The following is an 18,244-nucleotide window of genomic DNA, read 5'->3' as shown; positions in this document are numbered from 1 at the left end:
TTTATTAACACTGGTAAAATTAACATTGTTTTCTAATGCTGTGAGTGGATTCTGAATCTGAAATCACTTTGTCAAATCATGTACAGAAGGCGTCTGACTTAGGATGTTTCCACCTACCGTTTTTGGACTTCGTGATACTGTGACATCTGAGTGACATCTGCTCAGTAAGGAAGCAACTGCCTTGGAGCCTAGCGCTGAGCTTTCCAATTTTGACTTTTAATGTTTTCTTGCAATCCTTTCTCATGATGCTAGTCGGTGCAGCTGCCGGGGAGCCTCACAACCATGAGGGGCCACTGACGCATTACAGCGTGCAGTGCTGCTGGGCCAGGTTGTTTGGTAGGTGAGGTACTACCCCACATGTGGACACCCAGGTTTTTCTCAACACCGTTTGTTGAAAAGGCTGTCCTTTTTTCCCTTAAACTGTGATTTTGTCCTTGGGGGTCAGTTCTTAAAATTTGTGAGTCTTCTCACTCCAAAATAGAGAAACCTGATTGTGTTTGGGTAGTCTCTTCTGCCTTCTTTCTTATTGATACAGTTGTGTTAGAAGAAAGCTGACTGCCTATAGCTTTCTCTCCTTTGAGGGATGTGGTCTCTGGGATAAGCCTGTTATGGGGAGCCCATCAGAGAAGACCACTGAGACACAGTGTATAGGCAACTGAGAGTCTTTATTCCAGCTGGCTGGGATTGCACTCAGGTATTTGGGACCCTAGTGCAGCCCTCAGTGTTTAGGGTAAGGAGTTTTTAAAGGCAAAACAACATCCTGGTATTTCACGTGGCAACTTCAGGGGGAGGTTTTGCATAAGCATGCAGTTTAACACAACCTAAGATAAGTTAGTTGGGGCATCTTGACCTTGGGTTTCTAGAATAGTGTAACTTTGCACAGGATTCTCCATCAAGGAGTTCAAATTCTAGTTAAAGCTAAAATGGACATAGCAAGAATATAAGATGGAAGAACCATGCACCGTCTGGCTCTGTCACACGCCTTTCCAGCATTTCAGATGTGCCTCAAACATAGGAGTGAGCCGAAGACATAAAATAATAGTTGTTCATCAGTGATGCTTTCTCTGAAAGGTCTTGACATAAAAGAGAGAAAACAAGAAAATTTATTTAGTAGAAACCTCAAAAATAAATACACTGTTTTTTTTTTTTTTTTTTTTTTTTTTTGCTTTTCAGTGTCTGATGGCATGCAGTCATTCAGCCACTAAGCTAAATCATAATAATTATACAAAACATCTTGCTTTGGTTTATAAACATTGGTCTACATTTTAGACACATCTTATTTATTTATTTATTTATTTGGTTTTTTGAGACAGGGTTTCTCTGTAGTTTTGGAGCTTGTCCTAGAGCTAGCTCTTATAGACCAGGCTGGTCTCATTGAGCACACTTTAAAAGTTTTTTTTTCTTTTCTTTTATTTCTTTTCTTTTTTTTTTTCAAGACGGAGCTTCCCCTGTGTAGTGCTAGCTTTCCTGGAACTTGTTCTGTAAACCAGGTTGGCCTTGAACTCAAGATATCTGCCTTTTGTTGCCTCCTGAGTGCTGGGATTAAAAGTATGCAATACCATTGCCTGGTTTGAAAGATTTTTAAAAGACAGAATACATTTCAAGAAGATAAATCGAAAAAATAATCACAATAAAATGAAAGCCTTCTAACTTTCTGGTGTTACTCCAAGTTTATTTATAGCTGTTTCACTCACTAATTTACTGGATGAAAAAAATCAGGGGTTACAACAAGTGGAAAGTATCGTGGCATAATTTTCATTTCTTTAAAAAATATGCAAAAACATTCTGAATTACTTCTCATTCCAAAATTTACTAGGTCCAAACTCTATTTTTATATTCAAAGATACAACCTCCGTAGGGTGCTAAAATGCTGTGGTCAGTTAGACTGACATTTGCAAAAGGGCATCTTTCATTTATTTTATTACAGTTCATAAAGTAGTATTTTCTTCATGCCACTTAGGTTCACTTAACAGAGAATGGAAGATCAATACTTTTTTGGTTTGTTTGTTTTTTGAGACTGGGTTTCTCTGTGTAGCAACCCTGGTTGTCCTGGAACTCAGTCTGTAGACCAGGCTGGCCTTGAACTCAGAGATCCACCTGCCTCTGCCTCCGGAGAGCTAGGATTAAAGGTGTGCATTTCCAACAGAGGTGAACGCTGGAGAAGCCCTGGGAAAAGCAAGATTAGCCCTATCAACAACATCGGCTATGGCTGTTTTCACAGAAGAAAGAAGAAGAAGCTTTGCATATGTATTTTCGTGGGCAGGAGTGATATTTAGTGATATCAGTTCTTCATTGGCAGCTCGGTTAAATACTTAAGAGTTCTCAGAAACCAAGCTTCTTTTTAAGGGGGAAGTGCAAATGACACCATCCTTACCTTCTTGTGAACTACTCTAGTCTCTAATTTTTCTGGTTAGTATGACATAAGGATCTTGCATTTCTGGCAGTCTTCAAGGGGAATCAAAGAAAAACGGGATACACACTTCCGGATCCTTGCCTGATCCTTCGCATTTCCCAACTGGAGTTGTGAGTAGGCGACACGGTGTAGCGGAGGCTGAGGCTGAGGCTGAAGGATTGCGAGTTTGAGGCCAGTCTGAGCGGCATAGCAAGAAACCAACGACCCAGTTTTTAGAGTCTAAGAAAATCCAGGCTCTGATCACACAACCCCACAACGTTGAGTTGTCCTCGCATCTACCCCACCCCCAACCCTTTGCGTCTCCAAGGCTGCCCAGCACGACTTCCTGGTGGAAGCGGTCCCGAAACGGGTAACCCCCTTCCAGGCCCCCACTAGAAGCGGCAAAGTGAAGTTAGGCAGGGACTATGCTCGGCGCTCGATTGCTTGAGCCTGGCGACGACAGAGCTCTTGCGACGGCTCTGCGCTCGAGGGGTTGAGCCTGGCCCGTTGCGGCGGCGGCGGCGGCGGCGGCGTTAGCAGTGGGGGCGTACGCGGGAGCGAGTTCGCGGCCGGGAGCGGGAATGTCGAGGAGCTCGAAGGCGGTGCTGGGCCTCTCGGTGCTGCTGACGGCAGCCACGGTGGCCGGCGTGCATCTGAAGCAGCGGCAGGACCGGCAGGTCGGTGTCACATGACCGCGCCTTCCGGAGCGCCGAGCCTGCCGCGGTCCCCGCGCGCGTGGCGGGCCGCCGGGCTTCAAGGGCGCCTTCGGGTTTCTGAATTCTCAGCCACGAGGCCTCAGGCTAGGGCGGAAGCCTCGGGGCGGGGGTGTACCCCTGAAGTAGGGCGCTGGTAGGGCGAGCACGAGGCCCCCGGCGCCACAGCCCACAAAGCAATATCCCAGCAATTAAATCCCGAGATAACGCAGCTCACACCCAGCACACTCCCGGCACCCTTTGCCAAGGCAACTTGAGATTTCTGTAATTTTTTTTTTTTTTGGCGTTCATAAACAATCTGCTATGGAAAGTAGATTCTGAAAACGATACAGGGTAGCTAGCGCCTTTCATGTTTTCTTTTGATGCTTTTATTTCGGGGAATATCTGGCTTATTGATCAGCGACTGACCGTCAGTTCTTCCGTTCTCATTCAAGTTTGCAACGGTTAGTGCGCTACGCACTTTGAGAAGGCATAGTTAATAATGGCCTCTTTAGTGTCTGTTGTTAAAACGGAGCTACGCTTTGCTAGCCAGTATCTGGGATTTGGCCTATCTGGCAACACCTTGACAGGTGAATTAAATGCATCAAGAGAAAAACAGCCCCTTTGACTTTGGTATTCACAATCTAGAAATCGGAGAGGAATCTTGAAATGTCAGAAGAATTTTGAGGAGCAGGGTGGGATAAACAGTGGTTTAAAGGAACACAAGAGCTTAGAGATTTAGAATTAAAAGTATCGTGTATCGTTCCATAGGGGTATCTTTTGGAGTCGAAGCAAGAAACTTCCTTCTGAGGTGGTAAAGGAAAAGATGGTGGTTCTGATTAAACTTGGAGGCTAAGACAGGATGTCTCTCTCATTATGGTGTGTTTTGAAGGGTTGGAATTAGATCTTTGTCTCAAATCAAGTCCCCGAGAAGTTTTTGCAGTGTGGCTAGTCCACCAGATCTCTCTGAGCGTGGAGGCTCCTCTTTGTTCTAAAGCTGTGCAACTTGGTTGAGAATGGAGGTGTGGAAGAACAGAAAGATTTAGGTATTCTGTGAAAGTTAGTGATAAAGACTGACCGGAAAGCCTCTCCATTAGATCATCATTAGCAGCGTGCTGTCTAACGTTGAGGAAGGAACAATTGGTATGATGGGTTTGCTGAAAACTTCAAGGCAGCTATAAATGAAATAACGACTTGTTTTCTGTCTACCCCACATCAGGCATGGTGTCTTCCCACTTTATATACATTGTCTTTAAGCAACTTAAGTAGAATCCAAGTCCAGATGGGTCCTACCTTACAAACGGTTCAACTTGGTTTTGACTACGGTGATAGGAGAGCAATGTGGTTTGTATTTAGTGAGACATTTCTTGAATATTGAATTTTGGTATTTTCCCAGGCTGGGGATAAATGGCACGAGCCTTTTGAGATGCTGGACAACAGAACAAGCCACAGTCCCCAGGGAGCTGCAGGATGCTGATGTTCTGTGGTATTGTTGCTGAGTCCTGACATTCCATTGGTTAGGCGGACTCAGTATGAGTTAAGACTGTTAGTGATTCTACAGGAATCACAGCTCCAGATGTTAGAATTAGGTTAGTAAAGAGCTGTCTTAGCTAGGGTTTCTATTGCTGTGATTAAACACCATGACCAAAAGCAACTTAGGGAGGAAAGGGTTTATCTCAGCTTAGAGTTTTATATCATAGTCCATAAAGCAGGGACCTGGAAGCAGGAACTGAAGCAGAAGCAAGCCATGAAAGAATGCTGCTCACTGGCTTGCTTGCTCCTGGCTTGCTCAGTTTGCATCCTTGTACATCAGGACCACCTGCCACTTGTCTGTGGGTAGGACCACCTGTCCAGGAGTGACACCACCCACAATGGGGTAGGCCTTCTTCTGTCAATCATTTATCAAGACAGTACTCCATTGATTTACCTCTAGGCCAGTCTTAGGATGCATTCTCTCAGTTAAGATTCCCTCTTTCAGGGGCTGGAGAGATGGTCCAGAAGTGAGGAACATTGCTGTTCCCCCATGTCGGGTGACTCACAACTGCCTATAATTCTGACTCCAGGGAATTCACTGCTGTGGATTGGCTGCTCTCTTCTGGCCTCTGCAGGAACCTGCACACACACACACACACACACACACACACACACACACACACACCAGCGAGGGGGAGAGAAATAAGGAAATTCTCTCTTCAGATATGTCTAGGTTTGTGTCAGATTGATAAAAAACAGCCAGCACAATTGACCCCTTGTCAACTTGCCACAAATGTATCACCCATTAAGCTGTGATCTTTCCTTTTTGTTTACCCTCAAAATATCATATTAATATCAATATTACAACATAAAACATTTCTAACTTTAAAAGTCCCTGTATTTAAAAGTTCAGGTTCCCTCTCCCTCTCCATCTCCCCCGCCCCCTCCTGCTCTCCCTGGACAGGGTCTCTAAATCAGTGATTCTCAACCTTCCTAATGCTATGACCTTTTAATACAGTTCCTCTTGTGGTGACTGCAACCATAAAATTATTTCATTGCTACTTGTAACTATAGTCTTGCTACTGTTATGAATTACAATGTAAGTATTTGTGTTTTCTGGGGATGTTAAGTGACCCCTGTGAAAGGATCATTCCACCCAAAAGGGTTGGAAACCCACAGCTTGAGAACCCTTGCTCCAAATTGTCTTAGTTGTCCTGGAGCTCATTCTGTAAACTAGACTGACTACTGACTCTAAATCTGCCTGCCCAATTCAGACTCTTTATAAACTATCAATGGTCACCTTCAGAGTTCAGCCCTCTCTAAAATGTAAAATCAAAATTAACTTAAATACTTTCTTACTCTAGTAGGGAAGAACTAGGGCACATTCAGAAGAAAGCAAAACCAAAAACATTTAGTGAAAAAAATTTAGTGGTTGACATCTAGGACCCATTCGCCATTCTTTTGGGCTCTGAGGGGCGTGGGCTATGACATCTCTCCAGCTCTGCTGTCCATGGCACATGGAGTTGCCCTTCTAAGCTCAGGCTGGTTCTACTCCACAGCAGCATCCCATGGTATTGGCATCTCCAAAATACGGGGGTGTGCACTGCAGCTGGGCTGTACAGCCACCAGTAACCTCCTCAGGCTCTCTGTAGGGAATCTGACTAAACCAAAGGTGTGGTTTTTTTTGGTTTTTTTTGTTTTTTTTTTTTTTTAGTTTTTGGAGACAGGATTTGTCTTTGTAGCTTTGGTGCCTGCTCTGGAACTTGCTCTGTAGACCAGGCTGTCCTTGAACTCACAGAGATCTGCCTGCTTCTGTCTCCTGGTGCTGGGATTAAAAGCATATGCCACCAGTACCGCCCGGCCACACACCAAAGTTAATAAGACTTAAAGACTGTACAATTCAATGAACTTGTATAGTTAGTTTTTAGAAATTTCTTCAATAATGTATTTATTTTACTATATTTATGAAGGTTTGCATGTATGTATGAGCACTACATGCATGTCTGTTGCCCATGGAGGTCAGAAGAGGACACTGTATCCCTTCGGATTGGAGTTATAGACACTTGGGAGCTGCCATGGAAATTGAATTCAGGTCATTTGCAAGAGCAAATGCTCTTAACCCCGGAACCATCTCTGCAGCCCTTATGTACGTGTAGGATAGGCTTTCAGAGCAGAAGCTGTGAAGCTTCACATTAAAATTTATACTTTCAATATTGAATATATTTTATGTACTACCACTAACCTCAAAAACGTCTGTGGCAGAATTAGAACTAGAAAAACAATTCACTTATATTCTCTGTTATGACTGTGTCCATTAATTACTATTCAGTCTTTCCTCATCCCCTTGTGGGTAGCCGTTCTTGTTCCCTTTCCATCATGTTGTACTGTACCCACACGGGCATTTGTTTGTATGTATACAGATATCATTGGCTAGATTCTGCATACGAGAGCATGCCATTTCTTTCTGAGCGTGTGTGACTTTGCTCAACATTACACGTTCTAAGTCTACCCATTTTCCTACAGTTCTTTTTTAACTTTAGTTTTCTTTAGAGCTGAGTAGTAGTCTATTGTGGTGTGTGTGTGTCTGTGTGCGCACACACACACCAAATTTTCATTATCCATTTATCTGTTGGTGGACAGCTAGGTTGATTTCAGTTCTTTCTTAGGCCAATCTTTAAAAATAGAGATAGGTGGGAGACAGAGGTAGGCAGATTTCTGTGAGTTTGAGGTCTGCATTGTCTACATAGGGAGTTCAGGACAGTCAGGATTATATAGAAAGGTACTTAAAAAAAAAAGACATAGGGACTGGAGAGGTGGCACAGTGATTATGAGCATTAACTGCTCTTGCAGAGGACCTGGGTTCGATTCCCAGCACCCATGTGGTAGCTCATGACCATTTGTAACTCCAGTTCCAGGGTATTGGATACCCTCTTCTGGCCTCCACAGGCACAGTACTGGCATAACTTGTAGACAGAACACCCATACACATAAGATAGAATTAAAGGGTTGGTTTTTTTTTCTTTTTTTCTTTTTGGTTTTTCGAGACAGGGTTTCTCTGTAGCTTTGGTGCCTGTCCTGGAACTAGCTCTTGTAGACCAGGCTGGCCTCGAACTCCCAGAGATCTGCCTGCCTCTGCCTCCCGAGTGCTGGGATTAAAGGCGTGCGCCACCACCGCCCGGCTTAGAATTAAAGATTTTAAAGTGAAAAAATAAAAATAATAATCTCATGGAGCTTCTTTAAAAATGTACTCTTGTGGGCTATGAACTATAAAATATTCGTCGTAGTAACTGAGTGGGCATTTTAGATTTCCTGTTAGGTACCAGGTTCACATTCTGAGATTCTATTTTTAGTGTTTATCAAGATAATGACCATTGAGAGCTTACTTTTTTCCACTGGTAATTGTTCCATTCTTTTTTTTCCTAATCTGATTGGAAATTTTGTGGTTTTTCCCTTTTTATGATATAAGTCCTTTATTTTCTTACATTCTTATTGCCTTTTGTTGTTGTTGTTTGTTTTCCAAATCAGGGTTTTTTTGTAGCTTTAAAGCCTGTCCTGGAACTTGCTCTGTAGACCAGGCTGGCCTCGAACTCACAAAGACCCGCCTGCCTCTACCTCCCAAGTGCTGGGATTAAAGGCTTGCACCACCACCGCCAGGCCGGCCTCTTACTGTCTGTTTATCTCTTTATGTTTATTGTCTGTCTCAGGTAACTGCTTATAGGAAGGTAGTTCACAGTTTTGCTGGACTAACTGATCACATTGTAAAAGTATCACTTAGCAATTAAATTTATAAAATACAGCATAGTGCTAGTTTTTTATATTTTACTAATAATTAAGTTTTCTGTGTTCAGGGATTTCTTTTTTTCTTTTTTTTCTTTTTTTTTTTGGTTTTTCGAGACAGGGTTTCTCTGTGTAGCTTTGGTGCCTGTTCTGGAACTAGCTCTGTAGACCAGACTGACCTCGAACTCACAGAGATCTGCTTGCCTCTGCCTCCTGAGTGCTGGGATTAAAGGTTTGTGCCACCACCACATGGCTAGAAATTTCATAAAATGTGGTAAGAAGTCACTTCAGTATTAACATAACATTACCAGATTTACTTGGTGGTTTCTTTATTTACATTGTACGGAAGTTAAAATAGTAGTCGGGTATTTGGAATCAGAACAGTTTGAGTGTATTTTGGTGGCGCTGTTATTTAGATTTGGAGGCGCAGGATGGGAGCCACCTGTTCAGGGGTAACTAAAATCTGCTTCTTGCGTTTTTAGAGGCTTCGTGACGGAGTGATCAGAGACATTGAGAGACAGAATCAGAAAAAAGAAAACATTCGTCTTTTGGGAGAACAGATTATTTTGACTAAGCAGCTTGAAGCAGAAAGAGAGAAGATGTTGGAAAGAGGATCTCAAAACACTTGACTTTGTGAAAATTGATGGGGCAGTGCTGGGTTAATGTGTATATATGTGGGTTGCACGCATGTGTGTGTTGATAGAGAATAGCTAGTGAGATCTGTTTCCCCCGAAAGTCACTGTCCATATAAACTTTATTAAATAAAGGACAGTGGATCCTGTCTGTTGAATCACTTTTACGAGTCTGTTCTGTCTGGATAAAGTACTTGTGGGCAGACGCTCTTCTGAAGTTGTCTGGGGATTCTTGCAGCAGTCCCTGTCAGGAGTACTTGTGCGCAGGGAAGGATGGAGAGTAACATCCACCTGGGTGGACTGCTAAGTCGGCATGATGATGAAGCCACAAGAACATCCACCTCGGAAGGGCTGGAGGAAGGAGAGGTGGAGGGAGAGACTCTCCTGATTGTCGAGTCAGAGGATCAGGCATCTGTGGACTTATCTCACGACCAGAGCGGGGATTCCCTCAACAGCGATGAAGGAGATGTGTCGTGGATGGAGGAGCAGCTGTCTTACTTCTGTGACAAGTGCCAGAAATGGATCCCAGCCAGTAAGGAACTTCTCAATTCCTTTGATTGGTCAATCCCTGTGTGATGGTTTGTTTCCCAGTCTGAAAAACACTAATAAAATAGACTTGAATAAAAAGATAATTACTATATTTATTATTATTAGTCTAGTTTACCAAATGTAAATTTATACAAAAACACATTTTTTTTTGTTTTTAGCTTTTTAAAACATTCATTTATTTTATATGTATGTGTGTGTGCCTGAGTGTATGTGTACCATATACATGCCGTGCTTGCAGAGGCCAGAAGAGACGTCAGGTCATGTGACACTCAATTATACATGGTTGTGAGCCACGTGTGGGTGCTGGGAACTGAACCTGTGTCGCCTGCAAGGGCAGTAAGTGTCCCTAACTGCTGAGTCATCTCATCTCTCCATGCTCACAAAGACACATTTGTATTAATAAAAATTGTCAACCACTCTCTCATTGTTCTGAAGGGTAGCCCAAGAAAAATTAGGGATCCTATGTTACTTAAGGAATTTATATTTTTCCAACAAGATTATGCTGTGGGTTGGGGGGACACATTCTGTTGCCAGTATAGAATTAAAGTTCAAGTTCACAGAACTTAGTGTGTTGTATTTGACATTTGTGGAGTGCAGCTCTTCTCATGGGTGGTCAGAACTGACGGTGCAGGGTGATTGCTTCCTGCCTTTACACCAGGCTTATTTCCCACCGCGGACCTCTTTCATCTGCTGGAAGGAGTCACAATGCACAGACCTTGAGGGTCTCAGCCCTGTTTCATAGCATCTTCTGCCAGCCGTCATGGTTCTTACCACAGCACTGGCCTTTAGGCCAGAGACAGCAAAGGATGAGTGCCGGAGGAACACTCTGTGCAGAGTTCACAGCTAGTGCAATGGAGCCATGGTACACTTAGTCAGGGTGGTCGTTTTCTGTTAAAAATGGACTCAGTTGTTCAAAAATAGTTTAATAGAAAACAAAACCAGAATTTATGGTTTATCTGGTTTTTGGTTCTCAGCTATCTAGTAGAGCTGGGTTCTACCCCAAATCTCTGGCTTTCCCGCTGTCCTCACAGGGTAGATTTTAAGGTGACTTTCTTGATGGGGCCCTGCTAACTTTTTTAGGGAGGTAGATGAACTTTTCATTCTTTCTAAATAATGCTTTGTGATTCCTAGGATGTTGTACATTTTGTTTTCTCTGGAATATGGGGCAGCTTCCCTGAACTTCTTTTCCACAGGAGCCTTCTTCTAGCCATTTCTATTCTCCCCCTGGCCCAGTAGACCCCTATCCCTCCCTAATGGGATTGGGCATCCATTTTTTTGCTATGCTTTACTCTGCCCTGTGGTGCACTTTATATTTTACTTTGTGAGTTTACATGCTGCACAAAACATCAACATCACCTAGGAGCTTTAATGCAGAGTCCTCACCGGGCTCAGAGACTGAAGCATTTCACTTTGGGCAGACATGGCCATAGTAAGGAAAGAAAACCCAGGCACTCTGATGCTCCACGAGATTCTAGCTGCAGTGCAGTTGTGTTCACCTGTGATCTCTACTACCTCCAGACTGATAGCCCACGAGTGCAGTTGTGGCTCATGTCTGCCTTGAACATTGCATATCCTGTTCCTAGCCTGGCGCACGGCTGGTGGTACAAGCTCAGGTATTCTGTGAAAGAATGTTGAAACCTGCCTGGAGGAGTCAGGAATGTGGCTTCTGGGAAATCCAGTTAAAGCAATCATACCTGCTTTTCCAGGACCTTTTTCCTTAAAAGCTAAGGAGCCACAGGTTCTAGGAGGGGCATGTGCCTGACTTTAGAAGGAGAGACAGCTTTTTCTCTCCTCTGCTACTGTTCTGGGTCGGCTGCAGAAAACAAAAAATCCACCATGGGAAACTTGGAAACCTGGTTGATTAACTGAGCCTTTGGGTTGCCACTGCATGTGCTACACCCATGATGTGACTTGTGTTTTTTCTCGTAGGTCAGCTGAGGGAGCAGCTCAGTTACCTTAAGGGCGATAACTTTTTCAGGTTTACCTGTTCCGATTGCTCGGCAGATGGCAAGGAGCAGTCTGAGCGGCTGAAGCTGACGTGGCAGCAAGTGAGTACCAAGCTCTTCTAGATGCAGCAGGTTGGGTGCCCAAGAGATTGGAGTGATCAGTGAGGAATTTCGGAGTGCTTTGGGGATGGGGTACTTTACACTTTGCAATAAAAATGGGTACGGTGTGTGGAAAGAGCTTCGTGGTTTAAAAAAAAATGCTTGATGCTAATTTAGTGAGTTCTTGAATCAATTTCATTTATGTCATACCAAGCTTAGACTCAAAACCAGGCCCACATTTTCTGGCAGCCGTTTCTGGCATAATAAAACCAGAGGTGGCTACACTGGAAATAGATTTGGCAGAAACAGTTTGACTTGATAACCAAGACAAAGTAACCAACCGGTTCCTGCTTTTGAAATTGGAGACAAGTCTTTGTTGATGGATACTTTTAGCTATTTCAAATACCAGCACTCAGTAACCTTTTATTGATCATCAGGTTCTATTAAGTCATATTAAGTTGTTTGGTTTTATTTTAATTTTAATATGCATATATATAGTAGGGTAACAAGGTATAGCAGTGCTTAAGTTAAAAATAAAGAGCTTTATGGTAACCTGGTTTGTATTGGTGTTTGTGATGCTGGTGTCAAGCTCATGGCCTTGCTACCATTAAGTGCTGTATCATCTGTGAACTGTGTTCCAGACCCCCTAGGTGCCTCGTTTTTTAATTTATTTTTATTTATTTGATATCTACTGAGTGCTTACAGTGAATCAGGTACTTACTATTTGAGGTCCAGAGAGTGCTCTGGTGGGTGAGCCAACTGAAGCCTCCACCCTAGGCCTTAGGGGCCACTGACATTCCACAAACAGATAAAAGTGATAATTACCCAGGCACTCTCTCCTTTGAAGAAAACAAACGGGGAAGATTTTAGATGTGCTATATTGGGCACTTGGGGTGTTTCTTATAGATTGTGGTTGCCATAACAACCTGAACTTTGTCTTCATCACCAGTGCTTATTAGGTCACCCCAGGAGACCCGTCTATTAACTTGGGATGCTGCTTTGACTTGCCAAGAATACATAGGTAGAGAGTGTATAGTCTTGTGGGGGTCACAACTGCACTTTCCCCCCCTGTTGATGGCATACTCTATATAGGCTAGGTGTGTTTCTAGGAAGAGAATTGCAAATACACAGGTGGACTAAAGCTGTAAAATGGTAGAAAGCAAATATAAGTGATCATTTTCAAGAATGTTAGTTTTCTAACATGTTAGAAATATAATGTTTTTAAGAGAAATTAGTTCTTATATTCCTCAGAATATGTAATATTATGTACTATTGGCTCCGTGTATATACTTATCCAGGTTATCACAGATTGAGAAAACTTTTCACTTTTAGACGATATTTTGGATGTGGATAATACCCTGGAAGGGAGAAGTGATAAATTACATATCTTGGATAGACATATAACTTAGGTATATGTTCTCCTAAGCTATCAACCAGCGTTTCTGGCAGCAACTGGAAAAACCTGTCTTTTACTGGAAACCTGAATGAGAACCAACTAGTCCCCAGTAACTTCAGTGGGAGTTCAGATACTTAGAGCATTATAGTTTGTGTTTTCAGCTTTTGAAATCTCAAACTTTGATTTATTGAAGAAGCAAGAAAGATACTTGCAACACACAGCATTTTCTTTGCATTACAAAATCCTACCAGGGGCTGGAGAGATGGCTCAGTGGTTAAGAGCATTGCCTGCTCTTCCAAAGGTCCTGAGTTCAATTCCCAGCAACCACATGGTGGCTCACAACCATCTGGAATGAGGTCTGGTGCCCTCTTCTGGCCTGCAGGCGTACACACAAACAGAATATTGTATACATAATAAGTAAATAAATAAATATTTAAAAAAAACAAAAAACAAAAAAACAAAAAAAAACCAAAATCCTACCAGTAAAGATCTGCCCTCTAGATTTGAAGACCACTTCCCTTCATGTCCCTCTGTGTCTTCTTTCTGGTGACTCCGGACTTGCTGCACAGAGGAGAAACCGCAAAACACCTTGGGGGCTAGAGACATTCGCACATTCTTGTCCTGGACCTCCTTCTGACACAGGCAGGCATTCCTTGTCTGCATGCCTCTTTCTGGGTCCTTCAGCAGGCAGCTCCCAAGTGACCACTGTGTCTCCAGTCAGATAGCCCTGTCGGGCCCTGGAGATACTTTGTACAGAAGACCAGCTTCCTTATGGTGAGCTTGGTCTGGCATAGTGAGTAGAAAACTGATCTGACATTTAAGACCACATTCTGGAAGAGGAGGAACAATAGATCTCTTCAGGTTAGTATATAGTGTGTCTAATGAACACTGGTAACAGAAAAAGCCGTTTTCAAGTACATAACTTGTAATTCATGAAATATGTTAAACTGGAAATAACAGGCAGGCATCTATGCTCGAGACTGGCAGTGAGTACATGTTTCTGAGTAGGAGGAGTCTGAGAATGACAAAGCTTATTCCATAACTGAGGTATCTGTTGAATGATAATTTTTTTTGTGTGGTAAGAGATACAGAATTAAGATGTACTCTTTTTCGTTGTTCATGTGTAATCATCTCCAAAACTTTATCTCCCTAAACTGAAACTTCATGTCCATGACTCTCCATGAGTTTTAACTGTTTAAAGGGAGTCACTTGTTGACTGTTGTTGCCCTAATGTAAAAATAAGTGGGAGACACTTGAACAGTGTGTTTGTGGGGGTAAAGTGGTGGCATAGTTCCTGGGGCCCTTTGTATGGTGTAGATGCGGACATAGCTCTTCTTGTAGAGTCGCTGGGGTCGGGGATGGGGGATTAATGTGGTGAACACACCTGATGGTGGCTTTAATTGCAGTTTATCAGACCTCCTTGTAGAAAGGATTATTTAAGAATTCTTTTCTAGACTCTGTTCTCTGTTTGGTTTCTTAGACTCGGTTAAGTTAGGATGTTTAGAAGATTTATTTTATGTGTATATGTATTGTCTGTGCACGTTTGAGAGTGCCTACAGAGGCCAGAAAAGGGTGTTGGGTCCCCTGGAGCTGGAGTTAAGTTACAGGTAATTGTGAGCCACCTGATGTGGATGCTGGGAACTGAATTTGGGTCTTCTGGAAAAGCAGCATCTCTCTAGCTCCTGTGATTTTCATCGTAGGGAAAGATCTGGTTTTCAGTCACTTGTGCAGTTTTGTTCACTTCTACAAAATGTATATATAAACATCTGTATAAATATAGATGCCAGGAATTAATTGTCTGAAAGCATAGCCACTGAAATGCTAAAAACTGGCTTCTTATTCTTTGTTATTATTTACTTCTGTTTTTTTTTTTTTTGAGACAGGATTTTACTATGTATGTAGGCCGTCCTTAAGTTCACAACCCTACCCCAGCCTCTTCAGTACTACAGTAATAGGTACCTAACTACTCATAGCAAAAGTGCATGCTTCTTTTTTTACATAGAAACTTCAAAGGAATTAAGATTTTATTTTATTTTATTATTTGTGTGTGTGTGTGTGTGTGTGTGTGTGTGTGTTTGCACATATGTGCAGGTGTTTGTGGAAGTGAGGGCTGTTGGATCCCCTGGAACTGGAGTTAAAGGCAGTTAGTTCTAAGCTGCTTTGTGGGTGCTGAGAACTGAACCCTAGGAGAGCAGCATGGGCTGAGCCAGCCCTGCAGTCCCCAGCGTTTTATTTCCTGATGATGGATTTCAGAAGCTTTTTACTTCTTTCTTGCTCTCTTCTGTGGTCTTGAAATCTATATTGATATACGTTTTTGTATTTCTGGACCATACTTCCCATAGTAGGCCAGGAATCATTGTCTATAAAGGTAACAGGATTGGACTAGATAGGAGTTGGAACACTGAGCTTCAGGGTGTCTTGGAGCCCTCTGTGAATGGGATCAACAGCCAGGCCTTTGAGTTCTCTGCCCCTTGTTTAGTGCTGACTCCAAATGGCTACGTCCCTGAGTAGATGCCTGTAACATTGCCCAGCTCTGGAATTTGGAGTCTTGTCTTTGCCCTGTAAAAGGCTTAGAAAAGTATGCATTCAGAAATGAATTTTAAAGCCTTGGATAAAGGCTTGCACCATCAGTCAGAACATGCTGTGTGGAGTCGAGCTGCTGTGGATAGCAAGGTGCCTGTGCTAGAGCCTCCTGACTGGCCCAGCCACACACCAGCCCTCGCGTGTGACACATCCTGAGCAGTTGTACTTCGTGACTGCGCTAGTGAGAGCTTACATGAGCAAGAAAAGACAGCCCGGATTATTGCAAGAGCCCATTCTGTGTCCTCCGTTCCCCCATTTCTACTTGGAATCTAAAACAGAACAGCTTTCCCCATGGATACCCTCCCAACCCGTCTTCCTTTTGTGTTTCAGGTGGTCATGTTGGCAATGTACAATTTGTCTCTGGAAGGAAGTGGACGTCAAGGTTATTTCCGGTGGAAAGAAGATATCTGCGCTTTTATTGAGAAACATTGGACTTTTTTACTAGGAAACAGGTAACATGATTTTACAACGTCTTATACTGGAAGAAAGATGTAAACAAGATATACAAAAGCTGAGAACCTAATATAACTGATAGGGGTTTACAGTGTAGCTCAAAGGGGAACTGTATACCAGAAAATGTGGGTTCCCACTGTTTTCTCATTCTGCTTCCAGGGAAGAGTTTTCTTATCTTCATTTCTTCCTTTCTTTCTTCCTTCCTTCCCTTCCCTTTCCTTCCTTCCTTCCTTCCTTCCTTCTTTCTTTCTTTTTTCTTTTCTTTTTTTTTTGAGATAGGGTTTCTCTGTGTAGCCCTGACTGACTGACTGTCATGGAATTGACTCACTCTATAAACCAGGTTGGCCTTGAACTCAGAGATTCACCTGACTGTGCCTCTGCTTCTGAGTGCTAGGATTAAAGGCATGTGCCACCACTGCACGGCTTTCTTCTTAGGTTTTTAAAAATGAGTTTGAGTAACTAACTTGAGGAAACAGGCTTGTGATGTCCTTTTAAAATGGGGGACATAGAGGTCCGAAGAGAAACACAAAGGCCAATTAATACCTGTACCCATTAGGTTGCTTTTAATTCATCGAGTCGTACAGTTTTTTTTTTTTCTCTTATTAACTCTAGAGGCACACTACCCATACTTTTTGCCCACAGTGCTAAGCAAGGTTTGCCACATTAACACACATATGGCTCATTTATTAAGTGTTCTTGCAGTGTGTGTGTGTGCGCGCGTGTGTAACGGAGAGAGAGAAAGAATTTAGGTATACTGTATGCCTGCAGGTACCCACAGAGGTTGGAGGGTGTTGGATCCTTTGGAACTCAAGTTACAGAAGGTTGCAAGTCACCTGATAAGGGTGTTAGAAATTGAACCTCTGCCAGAGCAGTAAGTGCTCTTAACTACTGATCCATCTCTGCAGCCGCAACAAAATAACATCTTATTTTGTTTGATATTTTCTTTATGTTATAGTTTAATTGGTAACTAGCTTCTTATTATCATTAGTTGTACATAAATAGTGTATCTTAGCCAATGGGTTTTAGAGTTAATAGAATAAGATAGAACATAGTCATAATAGTTACATTTTTAAAAACTATCTGAAAGCTGTGTGGTGGCATGCCACTTTAATTCCAGCACTCTTGAGGCAGAGTTAGGAGGACGTCTGTAAGTTCAAGGCTCGCCTCATCTCTAAGTTCCAGGCCAGCAAAGGCCACATAGAGAGACCTTCTCTTAAAAACAAAACAAAAAGTGAACAGCAGCGTCTGGAGAGTTGACTCAATGGTTAAGAACACTTGCTGCTCTTACAAAATACCCAGGTTTGATTCCCAGCACCACATGGCAGCTCCCACTCATCTGTACCTCCAGTCCCAGGGACTCTGAAGACCTCTTCTAATGTCATGAGCACCTGGGACACATTGTACAAACAGACATGGAGGCAAACATTCATGCACATAAAATAATAAATTTAACAAAACAAAACAAAACCTCAACTACCTGAAGATGCTCCTGGGCCAATATTGTCCCCACCTTTTACAGACTCACTTGTAGAACTAGTTTAAGGAACTATGTTTGAGCTCTGGAGTTTAATAAGACTTGTATCTTCTAAGGATTCAGTGGTCAGTTTCAGTTCTTAACATTATAGCAAGTTACATGCCACCTACCTCCAGCCTGAGGCAGGGAGCTGTCTACACCTGACCTGTGACTGCTTGCAAATAAACTATAGGACCCAGGGCAGCCCAAAACAACTTTCTACAAACACTGCGTATTTGCGTTGTGGTCACGGTTACAGCAGACAGAGACAGCAGCCAGTGTTACTGCATCTCCCCTCACTGCGAGTGTGGGTAATAAAGTTACAGAAGTGGTGAATAAGCACATAAAAAGATGCTCAAAGTCACTAATCACTAGGAAGATGCAAGTAAAACTGCTGTGAGCAACCACCTTACCTTACAGGGCAGCCATCTGAAAATAAATGGGCATGGTGGTACATGCCCATAATCCCCATTCAGGAGCGTGAGGCAGGATGATCATGAGTGTGAAACTGAACAGGCTATGTGGAAGTTTAGACAGCTAGTGAAAGCCTTCTCCTTCTGTCTGTCAGCGAATGATGCCTGTAATAGCACACCCACATACCCTGGACAGGAATGTAGAATTGCATGAACATACAGTCTGGTGACTCCTCAGAAAGCTAAATGTATGATTATCATAGCGAGCAGCTCTACTCTGGTCCTCACAGTAACTAATGTGAGGACACAATACCAGTCTATCCACA

At 42.8% G+C, this 18,244-nt stretch overlaps 2 protein-coding genes and 1 long non-coding RNA gene across 4 annotated transcripts in view; 2 read left to right on the top strand and 1 right to left on the bottom strand.

Annotated features, from left to right (window-relative positions):
* Positions 1-646: 646 nt before the first annotated feature.
* On the bottom strand, positions 647-2,798 carry LOC121460189. The gene is made up of 2 exons (XR_005976042.1): positions 2,375-2,798; positions 647-1,073 (listed from the first exon to the last, which is right to left on the bottom strand). It is a non-coding gene; the product is annotated as an uncharacterized LOC121460189 (long non-coding RNA).
* Positions 2,799-2,889: 91 nt separating this feature from the next.
* LOC121460188 (protein PET117 homolog, mitochondrial) lies at positions 2,890-9,185 on the top strand. Its single transcript, XM_041670421.1, has 2 exons — positions 2,890-3,069; positions 8,817-9,185. The coding sequence occupies exons 1-2, from the start codon at positions 2,974-2,976 to the stop codon at positions 8,961-8,963; spliced, it is 243 nt and encodes an 80-aa protein (XP_041526355.1). The 5' UTR covers positions 2,890-2,973; the 3' UTR covers positions 8,964-9,185.
* A 44-nt stretch (positions 9,186-9,229) lies between these two features.
* The window catches only part of Kat14 (lysine acetyltransferase 14), a 32,857-nt gene continuing 23,842 nt past the window's right edge, over positions 9,230-18,244 (top strand). For both annotated transcript variants that reach the window (XM_041670419.1, XM_041670420.1), the window contains exons 1-3: positions 9,230-9,498; positions 11,445-11,563; positions 15,870-15,991. In XM_041670419.1, coding sequence (XP_041526353.1) covers positions 9,240-9,498; positions 11,445-11,563; positions 15,870-15,991 — 500 coding nt within the window. In that variant the 5' untranslated portion in view covers positions 9,230-9,239. The remainder of the gene's footprint in view (positions 9,499-11,444; positions 11,564-15,869; positions 15,992-18,244) is intronic.

This window comes from Microtus oregoni, unplaced genomic scaffold, assembly GCF_018167655.1.
Source record: "Microtus oregoni isolate MIOR12 unplaced genomic scaffold, Mior012 000020F_ref0000438, whole genome shotgun sequence".
Lineage (NCBI taxonomy): Eukaryota > Metazoa > Chordata > Mammalia > Rodentia > Cricetidae > Microtus > Microtus oregoni.
Note: the sequence above shows the minus strand (reverse complement) of the source record. Positions and strands in the feature narration are given on the sequence as shown.